The following is a 12,243-nucleotide window of genomic DNA, read 5'->3' on the forward strand; positions in this document are numbered from 1 at the left end:
ATGTACAAATATAAAAACTCAAGGGGGTTTAAAAAGAACCCCCTCCCCCCTTGCTGTATGGTTACGCCACTGAAAGCTGGTTAAGACAATAGCAACAACTAGGTATGGATGATTGGTAAACAAGTCGTAGGTAAAGTTTAAATTATATTCAGGAAGCAATTAAGCTTAAGGGGCGGGTGTACGTGGGTTTGGGGAATACAGGTTGTATATACAAAAGGCTAACTAAACAAAGACGTGCTTAAGATAAATAAAAGCTTAAAGAAACTTCTCAAGCAAATGTGAAAAATAAAAGCGTTTATATGAATACTTAAAAAACAAAATACATGTATATTTATTTTTTCTGAAGAAAAAAAAAGAAATTGAAATGGGTTTTTTTAAGGAATAGAGAAAACAAAAATGCAAGGAGCAAATAACCAGCCACTAGAACGTAAGCCAGAAGATATTTGCTACTCCGCTTTGATCACAGTGTAGCTTTGTTTGTGAGCCTCGTTTTGAATCAGTCTTTACAAGCAGGAAGTTAAAGTGGTGCCAAGAGTGCCGCGCCGCTTAATGACGTCACAAGCCTGGCGTTTTTTTTAGTTTCCAAGTCCGAGAGAAAATATAATCTCGTACACGTAGCAATTTAAAAAAAAAATTCTCTAGGTTTGGGATTTGTACATGAAAAGAGTTAAAAAGAAAAAAAAATGATGTTTTATATTTGTTATGTACTGTGTTTAGGAATGATTTTTAAAGGAAAGGGGTCTTAGAGTACATTTCATAAACATCGATTATCCAGTAAGATAAAAGTAAAATGTGTCATCGTTTGAATAATTGCTTTAAGTTTAGATATTCTGAAAATGCTCAATACCTTTGAAACGCTATTTTATGTGCTGTGGTTTGTAGGTTTGTAGTTTTAATATTCAAGCGGCAAATCTACACGTTCTAGACATATATACAAATGTATAGTGATATAAATATATATATATATATATATATATATATATATATATATATATATATATATATATATATATATAAAGAATGTGAGTGTGTATGTGTGTATGTATGTATCACTTTCATATAAACGCATAAAACGGACTTAACAAGCTGCATGTTTACAAGAAACTAATTTATTGTTACATTTTTAAACACTCTTTAACTAATAGAATAAACTCTGTTTTGTTTTCCAAACAAGGGAGGCAATAAAATGAATAACACTATACGGTAAAGCAAGTAAGGTTGAAGCCAGAAACTGGTTGTCCCCCCTAACCTGCATTTAGCCTGAAAGACTGGTGAGACGCAGCGATATAAAAAAAATCTTTCAACAAAATGAAACAAAAATACATTATTTTAATGTTTATATTTTTAAGCTACAAACAGTTACAATTTCCTCACAGCTTGCACCATTTTATATTTCAAACTAACGATCAAATTGTTAATTCCGATGCATAGTTCGTTACAAAAAGGTACTAACTGTTTGGAATTATTTTTAAAGGGAAATCACTCTAATATTTATAAATCGAAGGTTCCTGCATACATTGCCCTTGCCCTAAGAGCCTGTTCTGAGATGGGGGCGAAGGAGTCTGGTGGCAGACGTGTGCACTCTGTTGGGACGTCGAAGTCGTTGGGGTTGACAATGCCCTGCACGGTGTCGAAGAAGTGGGAGATGGAGGTCCTGTTGAAGTTGGTGGTGTCGACCAGGAATTGGCTGATGGGGTAGCAGTTCCTCAGGGAGAACTCTCCAAGCCAATTTTCACCTGGTGGCCAGATAAATATTGGGTCATTTGGGGCAAATTATAAATAGTAAAAAAAAAACGTGCTTGGTATATTGAGGAACGAAATATCTTCAAAGGTCTACTCCCAATTTTGCGCCAATATTTACGTTAAAATCAAACAGAATATAGAGTAATGTAGTCTAATTCTTAACTTCGTCAAAAGTGTTGTATGTTTAACAATTGAAAACATGTATGTTGGTTAAAAATATTTTTTAAATAGTAAATTTTCTCTTAAATTATCATGAAACTAATCCCAAATCATATCATCCCAACCTAGCCTCATGTATTTATTGGTGTTTAAATACCACCCAATGAAGACCAACCTCTCCTCATTTCATATCACCCCTCCCCAACCTCGCCCCATGTATTTATGTGTATGTAAACACCGCCTATGTAAGATCACCCTCTGCTCCCTGTCCAAGCCATACACAATAACCTACGTTCATTGTTCTACACGTGACGTGATTAGAACATCAAACACATGAGTTGTTCTCTTACTAGCCCTGTGAGCTTTAGGCATGTCCTAGAGGTAGAGCACTAGACTACTAACCCGAAAGTCTCGAGTTTGAATCCAGGGTCAAGTTAGTAGAACGTCCTTGATTCCACCTATCTCTGAATGGTACCTTACTCACGTTAGGGAAAGTAAAGGCGGCTGGGCATAGTGTTGATCAGATGAACTCTACTTCACTTGCCCCAAGGACCGTGTTATGATGTATGTTCTCAATATACGTTGGTGCGAATAAATATTATTGCGCACGTACATCAGGTTCGGAAAATGATCTTTTTTACTTTTATTAGCCTCACTGGAACATGTGTTCTCTTACAAGCCATAACTAAAGCATTGAATAAATTAAGTATAACTATAAATATAAAGTATAACAGAAAATACGTCTCTGACTAGATGTCCAATTTTAAGCACTAATAGGAATAGAAATCCCTGTAAGCAGATAAATGTTTCAGAACCGAACCATCAGGTTAAGGAGGAATCGCGCTAACCCTCGACCACTCACAACTTCAAGTCATCCCCCCCCCCTATATCTAGAACATTCTACTCACGTCTGGTGGGGATGCGGTCAGACCATGAGTCCACGGTGAAGTCCTCTCCTGGCCCTCCAACTTGGAAGGACCCCTCGTAGGTGGAGTTATAGGGGACCTCGAAGGGGCGGAAGGGGCCGGTCCTGAAGCGGGTGCAGTTCTTCAGTCTGAAGTCGTACTCGAACCCGGTGTCGATGTAGTGGAGAAATAGGAACTCACGGATCCTGGGAAACAAGGGGACATTTAGTTAGCTCAGTTCATTAGAACTCAATTATTTTGACGTCGGTGGACTAGAACTCGTATAACTGTAGGGCATTCGTGTGCAGCATTTATTTCGAAAGGAAAAAAAAAGCAAGGAAGTATTGGAGTCACACAGCAGGTAAGCAGCTGGCAGAGGCAGGGCTGTCATGGGGGACTGCCAGGAAAATTGCCGGTGACTGACACAAATGGAGGGAGCTTTCTGTAGCGACCCCATGTGTCTTGGGCACAAAAAAAAAAGGAAAAGATGATTTATTTTAGTCATTTATTTAAAATTCCTTCATAAGTTTCTGGAAACATAGGTAGTTTGTGATGCTTGGAACATGATTTAAAGTTATTGTTTAAGGCCTTCATCTAACCCGTTGATAGGAGTTATGTTTTTCTCAATTAGCTCAAAGCGTTGATTGGGTAAATTATGTGGTTAAAGCTGATAGGACAAGTATAGCTAATATTTCGTTAATATCAATGCCCTCACCCTCAAAGCATTCAGCTAAAAAAAATTATTCCCTAGTACATTAAAAGTATGGGAGACCTGCTTACTCGCTAATACAACATAAAGAGATAAAAGTATGAAAGACCAAAAGACCAACTTACTCCAAAGTACAATATAAAAAGTCTGGAAGACCAACTTACTCCCTAGTGCCCCATTCAAGGTGTGGAAGCCCAATTTACTTTTTAGTGCAACATAAAAAGTATGGAAGATGAAAGTATTCCCTCGTACATTAAAAGTATGGAAGACCAACTTACTCCCTAGTGCCTCCACTGAAAGACTCCTCGAACATGGCGACTCTCTGGTTTGGCCTGTCATACTCTACGTAGTACCTTCTGTAGTAGGTGTCGGCCTGGTCGTGTCGGGAGGCCCGGAACTGTGAAGTACCGACACATTTATAAAAATATGAATCACATTGTTGTGTCTCCGTAATTCGATGACAACCCGCTACAAAGGAAACTCTATCAATCCTTATAGAAAGAATATGATAATTAAAGGAACATTTTGCTGAAAATACTTATCACAAGATAACACAAATTCTAATATATATGTATGTATATATATATATATATATATATATATATATATATATATATATATATATATATATATATATATATATATATATATATATATATATATATCCAGTACGCACGATTCAACTATCTCGCGGTATGTAAAGATATCCACAGACTGAATGACTGCCACGTCACTAAGAGATACACACGCCAAGAACGCGTTACATGATTCGTGTATGGTTAAGATAAAAAGCCGACTTGTAAGGCAAGAAAAGAACACAGAGATAAATTTACTGTAAAACTGTTTCCTAGTTTAGACATAGTGCCCGGCCTCATCTTCTGTTGTTTGCGTTTGTGTGAGCGATGGGATAGAGTAAAAAAACAATTTTGATGGGCACCAATACAGTAAAAGTGAAACAAAAAGACAGATATATATATATATATATATATATATATATATATATATATATATATATATATATATATATATATATATATATATATATATATATATATATATATATCCCACTTCACTTTATCCCCCCCCCTGAACGTCCCACCCTGCCATACTCCCTGTCTCCCAACTCTCCCCACCTAAACTCAGCACGTGAGTAAGTTCAAGAGCACCTTTTACCTCCCCTCCCCTCCTCTCAAGTTTTACTGTATCGCTACTTATCGGCTCGCGGGATTAACGGATTAGCGGTGGCTAATGACGTCACACTAGCGTTTCTCGTCTCGGCACTACAAGAGGGCTTAGTGTATCCGTCCCCAGCCCTCAAGTGGGAGTTGCAGTGTGGGTGAGGTGAGGGGGAGGGTATGACATGCATGACTGATTTCGTGGTAGAAAATCGAACCATCACGTGCACGATAAAGATTTTGTTTTACAGATGTTAGACATTGAACTTTGGTTTGTATACCAAGGTTTACATGTGACCGTCTTAAAAAGAAAAAAACCACATCAATTTTTTTTTTAAAATCCTACGATCGAAGTTCTAAAGATCGTGCGTGGGGGATAAGGAAGTATCATAACAAAAGTAGCTATGAATCATCTTAAGTAGACATACATATATACACATGCTTACACAACACTATCAGGATAACATAATTAATTTTAAAAACCATTATTGTTAATTACTTTGAATTATACAATTAATACGTTTTATTTCTTTACTTTTTAAAAATCTAGTCAGCCCTGCTCACATGGACATACTTAATGTTGTCTTCGTCTACCCAGGTATGATGACAGAGAATTGTGTTTGTGTAGAGAAGTTGTAATTTTCTTTTTAATCTGGACTTGGTGTGAAGAGATGGAGCACTTTTAACCAACCTACACTGTGTGACCCCCCCCCCCCCCCACGACAGTACCATGCCAAAACTAAGTTATAAATAGATCTGATCACCGCCGCCATGACGTCACGACTGAGATTAACTAAGCGCCACCTGGGGAGGAGGAATTAATTCCGCGGCATCCCCCAGGGTCGGGCAGGAGCCGGTGCATCACCTGTCGAAATGCCATCCCATTGTGCGCGACCGTCAGCCCCGCACCCACACAATGGGGGGGGGGGAGGCGTGTGGTTGGGCGTGTCAACAATGGCGCACGTCACGTGACCGACGCGGCGGTACCTGACTGTGTCAACATCCGGCACCAGCAGCCGGCATCGACTGTCCCGGTCTACAGAACCGGTCTACAGAACCGGTCTACAGAACCGGTCTACAGAACCGGTCTACACAACCGGTCTACAGAACCGGTCAGTAGAACCGGTCTAAAGAACCAGTTTACAGAACCAGTCTACAGAACCAGTGTTTCTTCCAGACTTTTTTCTCCGGGGGGGCACTTGAAATTTTCGGGGGGGCGGTAAACTTTCTTCGGGGGGGGCGGACACTGTTAAAAGTACATATTTTCTATATAAATTATATAAATTTCATTTCGGGGGGGCTTAGCCCCTCCGAAGAGATGCCTGGAAGAAACTCTGTACAGAACCAGTCTAGAGAACCGGTCTACATAACCGGTCTACAGAACCGGTCAGCAGAACCGGTCCACAGAACTGGTCCACAGAACCGGTTACAGGCTCGACCTATGAGTTGTGGTTTTCAACCATTCCTCGACTTATCACAGTGGTGAACATATCAGTGGTCTAACACGAGTCACAACATTTCCCTGACAGAACCACTAAACTCTATACCACACAGCAACATCAAGAACTATAAGAACACCCAACACCAACACTCAACTATGGCATTACAACAATCACAACACGTCTTTAGCTATTACATTTACAGCACATAACTATAACTTTAGAACACAGCTATAAATGTACTTCAACATCGCTTTAATATAACTAAAGCAAATCTGTAACTCAACTATAACAAACCTATAACTCAGCTATAATAAAGATATCAACTTTAACATAACCATAACATAACTGTAAAAACTAAACATTACGATCACCAAAGCCATAACTCTACTATTATATTTTATAACTAACAATAACTTAACTATAACCTAACAATAAAAAAACTATATCACAACACTGTCCACAACAACACCAAAGCTATAATTCAACTTTAATTTAACCATAACTGAACTATAACAAAGCTATAAAAATATAGCACAACACCGCCCATGATGACAATAAATGTATAATCCAACTATTACATTGTTATAACCAACCACGACATAAAATATCTGTAACGCAACGCCCGCCATAACAAAAACAAAGCTATACCACTACTACCACATAACATAACATAGCTATAAAATCTATAGCACAATAACGCCCATAACCACAATTAATGCCTAACTCAGCTATTACATTGTTATAACCAACCATAACACAACTGTAACGCAACGCCCGCCATAACAAAAACAAAGCTATAACTCTACTATAACCTAACAAAACCCTAACACATCCGTCTTACCGTCAGTTCCCATGGAGCAGAGCAAGGTCTGGCAGCGAGGCAAATGCCAATCAAGGCAGCGAGCAACAGCAGGATCTTCATGTCGTCAGGTCTCTGTGTACGGTCAGACAGCTGAGTGACCAACAGACCGACCACCCCTGGTTTTGTTCCCGAGCCCGTGGGGTAAAGTGGACCAAAAAATGAGGGGTGGTCGCTGTATCTCCACATGTAGGTCTCATTGTGACTCGATCACAAGACCGGCGCTAATCAAGATGAAAACACAAGTGGCCTGTTGACTCAAAAAGAAGACAGATAGCTCTCGTTATCTTTTGATCTACTTTGGTAAAACACGGGAGTGGGTATCTAAACAGATGAACACCCGTTACTGTTATTGATCCTCAGTGTATCTTTAATGTTGGGGGGGGGGGGGGGGGGCACTGGTAAAATCATATGATTTCCATATCAATTCTATTTCGTTCGGGGGGAAAAAAAAGGGGGGGGAGTAAACTTCTTTGCGGGGGGGGGGGGTGCAAGAGATGCATGAAAGAAACGCTGTCGTCAGTTACACTCTCACCTTATAATCCACTTTATGAGGCCTACCCCCTTTTTTGCTTTTGCTCCCCCCCCCCCCCGCCCCATCTTTATACAACCTCAAAGCTGCCTCAGTCATTTATCCTAACACATCGTATCTCTGTTCCAGCCCCACCTCATCCCATCTCTGTCTCTCCATCTCTATCCCATCCCATGTATATATCATTCCTCATCCAACCCCATCAATATCTCATTCCCCATCTCATTTATATCCCGTTCCCTATCCCATGTATGTCCCATTCCCTATCCTATCCCATTTTTATCCTATTCCCCATCCCATTTTTATCACATTCGTCATACCATCAGACATATCCCACAGCTCCTCTGTTCCAAGTTATATTTATCTGTATCCTATCCCATCTTCATCCCCACCACTCCTCTATCCCATACCCATCCTAATCCCAAACCACTTCTACAGGGGTAGTCCATAAACGACGTCACACTCCTAAAAAAAAAAGGGGGGGGGGGTGTCGGACAATGGTAACGAAGTGAAGAGGGCGTACACAAAGGTGACGACACAATTGCATTAGAAGTAATACTTGAAGCTTAACACAGGCCATTGATTCAGATTCTATAGATAAAAAATATTTTTTAAGTGATATAGAAATCTACTAATGTACACCAAGTTCAGTGAATATTTTACAAAGAAATCACTTTTTTAAAAAATTGCTATATATAGGGGATATGGGTGGTATATTGAGGGTCTGACTATTTGTGACGATGTATGCATGGGGGAGAAGGGAGGTAACACTGGTTTTAAATACCGTACTGCCCAGGTAGTTGCGTTACGTCTAAACACCTGGCGCACCGGTTTACCCTCACCACCTACCCACCCATCCCCATCCCCACCCTCCACCCCTGTCCACAAGCACCGATTACAATCTTTACTTCTTGTCTTTACTTTCAAACGTTATCAAAAGACAAAATGAACATCGAAATCTTGATTAGCCAGCTGGTCACGTGACAAGATATTAACTTGCTGATAATTAACACATCCATCTAATGATGTTAGTTTTTGTTAGTTTTTTTTTTTTTACCACAAGTACAGATTTTAACTTCAGCTGCGGATGTAGACTAAACACAAACGATTAGACCATATGTTTCCTGTATTCAGGGCACTGATTCGCCAACATCCCCAACCCCTCCAGAAAAATATATTTTGAATAAAAAAAGCATTGTCCGTATACCCCCCCCCCCCATGTATTTTAAGTGCGCCCCTAGAGTTTCAAGTGCCCCCCACCCCCGCTAAACTTCAGGGTAGAAAAAATATCTGATGTCTGTTTTTTTATTTGACTCGACGCTATGTTGCAGGGTATACTTACAAATACAGTTTAAAATGTTTTAGTTAAATCAGGCCTTGGGTGTAAATATTTTATAGCATATGGGTTTCATTGGTCATTTCGGTACTGTTTAATCGCCTCAGACCCCCCCCCCCCCACCTTCATTCTCCTATTCCCCCCTCCTCTTCCACTTTCTCCACCCTTTGAAAAAATTTTCCCGTTATGATTGCTCTTGTTATATCGCTATTTACTCCCAACCTTTAACCTTGATATTAACCCAAAACTAAACTCACTAACACTAATAATACTTAAGCTTCATTAACCCTTAGCCCTGATTAAAGAACGGATATCGCTAAGCATCTGGCTGTAAGCTAATCAGAAATTCGCTTCGTGATCAAATATTTGAGTGTTAATTGTTTTGAAATTTTTTTCAATAAATAAAATCGATAGAGATCAGTAAAATTAATGGATTACAACAATCTTTAGAGATCGATACTGTATAATTAAACAGATCTATAAAATTGATTTAAAACAGTGTATTGACGGAGATTAATCAAATTAATGTACATCAATAGAATATAGATCAATAAAAGAAAATGATAAGAAAATAATTGATTTATATCAATAAAATCAGTAAAATTCCAATAGTCAATCGAAAGAGATCAATAACATCAAAAAGATCCAATGAAATCGATCAAAAGAAATCAATAAATAGCAAAAGATTTGTATTAAATAGATTGATTTAGACCAATAAAATCAATGAAGATCCAATAAATCGATCGATATTTAGCAATAAAATCAATAAAGATCCATTAAAGATCTAATAAACTCAATCGGCGTAGATCAATAAAATCGATACTGATCGACTAGCCCAATCATGTCCTGACCCTCGCATGCCAACAAGGCATCAAAACGTTATCAAGACGTTATCAGCGAGATACGCTCAAGATGGTCTCTGACTCGTCGTCACCGCCGGCTCAACAACCACTGGACGAGCCAGACCACGTGACCCCCGCCGTCAGGTGATTGGAGCACCAGGCCGAGATATCTCAGCGCGGAGAGATAGAGTGAGGTGAGGGAGATAGGAGACAAAGTGCAGTTTTCGTGGGTTCATCTTGTCTAGGGCTATTTGTCGCGGGTCCTACGCTACAAGTCCATACGTCTGAACGTCTTACCCAAGTCTGCGCCACTATCCCTTCATATGCCGAGATATCTGCAACAGATGAACTCTACTTCACCTGCCCCATGTGTTAGGTGGAAGAGCTCATGGTTGCTAACTCTTAAAGTCGCGGGTTCTAACCTCAGGACAGATGATGCTCGTTAGCTGACGTCAGTAGCCTATCTAGGGGACACAACTCCAAAATCAAATCCCTGCTGGGGTCGTAGTGATCGAGTGGGTAAAGCTCATGGTTGCTAAACCGAAAAGTCTCGAGTTCGAACCCTCGGGCAGATGAGGCTCGTTAGCTGGGGACAGCCACTCTTCTAGGAGAGAGAACACCAAAATCAAACAACTGCTGCCTTGTAGTTTGTTCTTGGTTGGACAAAGGCTATGGAAGCAAATCCAAAAAGAAAAGCAGGCTGAAATCGGAGTCAATGGCCTCAATGGCGCATAACCAGTTAACACGTATACTTAATTGTGTTGGAGGTGTGGTCGAGTCGACAAAAAGCTCATGGTTGATAAATTCGAAAAAAGTATCGAGTTCAAACCCTCTGGCAGATAAGGCTCGATCCCTTCCAACACTAAAAATTAAGAACGAAGAAGAAGAAGAAAATCACGGCTGTCTTGCAGATTCAACAACAACTCGAAGTCAACTGACAATTTTTCTTACGTTGACATGTAATGCTTTATTATGTAATGCTTTATTATGTAATGCTTTATTATGTAATGCTTTATTATGAAATGCGTTATTATGTTGAAAGAAAACCACTTCAGTGTTACAGCTAAGAACGAAGATGAAGAAGAAAAGTAACAGATTACTGTGGTATAAATAAGTTTGCTCCACCATACAGTTTCTACTAAACATCACCCACCGATGATTCGACACTACGTCCAGCTAATGTCCCAGATTCCCAACAAACTAATCAAAGATGAAGAAAACCTAATCAACAGGGACGGTGATAAGTATCTGTGCTACAGACCACGCGAGATCGCGTCGATACGTCGGTCTAATCAGATGGGCGTTTAGCACATTCGTTGACCTAGTTCATCGGATTTGTACCATATCAACACTTCTAAGACAGCGTAGTTGCGAAATTGGTCTCATATAATAGATATATACATATATATATATATATATATATATATATATATATATATATATATATATATGTATATGTATATATATATATATATATATATATATATATATATATATATACGAGAAAAATGGCCCGTTGAGGAAGGGTACAACGGGCGCTAGGCTGATAGTGCTGTCTCTTTTCTCTAAACTAAAACCAACCCACCCCCCCACACACCACCCCCACCCTACCCCCCACCCCCCCACACCACCCCCACCCCCACCACACACCACACACCACCCCCACCCCTCACTCCCACACACCACCCCCTCCACACACCGCCCCCCACCCCCCACCCCCCCAAAAAAAAAACATGGCTACCGTCCAATTCAACGAAATATAATTATATACTTTTTCCAGTGTCCGCCCCCTCCCAGAAAATTCTACCCCCGCCCCCGAAAATTTCAAGTACCCCCACCCCTCTCCGGGGAGGAAAAAGTCTGAAAGAAACACTGAAACCAACCCACCCCCCCCACACACCACCCCCCCCCCCACACACCACCCCCACCCCCCCCCCACACCACCCCCACCCCACCCCACACCACCCCTCCCCACCCCTCCACCACCCCCACCACCCAAAAAAGCATGTCTACCGTCCCATTCAACGAAATATAATTATATACTTTTTCCAGTGTCCGCCCCCTCCCAGAAAATTCTACCCCCGCCCCCGAAAATTTCAAGTACCCCCACCCCTCTCCGGGGAGGAAAAAGTCTGAAAGAAACACTGAAACCAACCCACCCCCCCACACACCACCCCCCCCACCCCCACACACCCCCCCCACCCCTCCACACCCCCCCCCCCCCCCCCCCCCCAAAAAAAACATGTCTACCGTCCCATTGCAAGAAAACCACTTTTTAGATTAGACACATTAATTAGGCGGTAATTTTATTATAGAGTATCGATGAGGAAATTTCTTTTGAGTTGGGGAGGGGGGGGGGGGGGGCTCAGACGTTCTTACGCGGGGGGTGGGGCTTCGCCCCTACCCGAAGAATTGTATGCAAGAAAATCTTCACGCAAACCATTTAGATTAGACAACATTTCCTTTTTTTCAATGTAGAACCAATGACGTCATTACATTACTGTGTGCACTCTCTGGTTTGAGATTATGTTCTACTCTACG

General features: G+C 40.6%; 1 protein-coding gene across 1 annotated transcript; it reads right to left on the reverse strand.

The window, feature by feature from the left end:
- Positions 1-1,091: 1,091 nt before the first annotated feature.
- Positions 1,092-7,211, reverse strand: LOC131947153 (mammalian ependymin-related protein 1). The gene is made up of 4 exons (XM_059308262.1): positions 6,975-7,211; positions 3,795-3,913; positions 2,811-3,013; positions 1,092-1,736 (listed from the first exon to the last, which is right to left on the reverse strand). The coding sequence occupies exons 1-4, from the start codon at positions 7,179-7,181 to the stop codon at positions 1,492-1,494; spliced, it is 774 nt and encodes a 257-aa protein (XP_059164245.1). The 5' UTR covers positions 7,182-7,211; the 3' UTR covers positions 1,092-1,491.
- Between the last annotated feature and the right edge of the window lie 5,032 nt (positions 7,212-12,243).

The sequence above is a fragment of the Physella acuta genome, unplaced genomic scaffold (assembly GCF_028476545.2).
Source record: "Physella acuta isolate Inbredline_101_S28 unplaced genomic scaffold, ASM2847654v3 ptg000585l, whole genome shotgun sequence".
In the NCBI taxonomy this organism is placed as follows: domain Eukaryota; kingdom Metazoa; phylum Mollusca; class Gastropoda; family Physidae; genus Physella; species Physella acuta.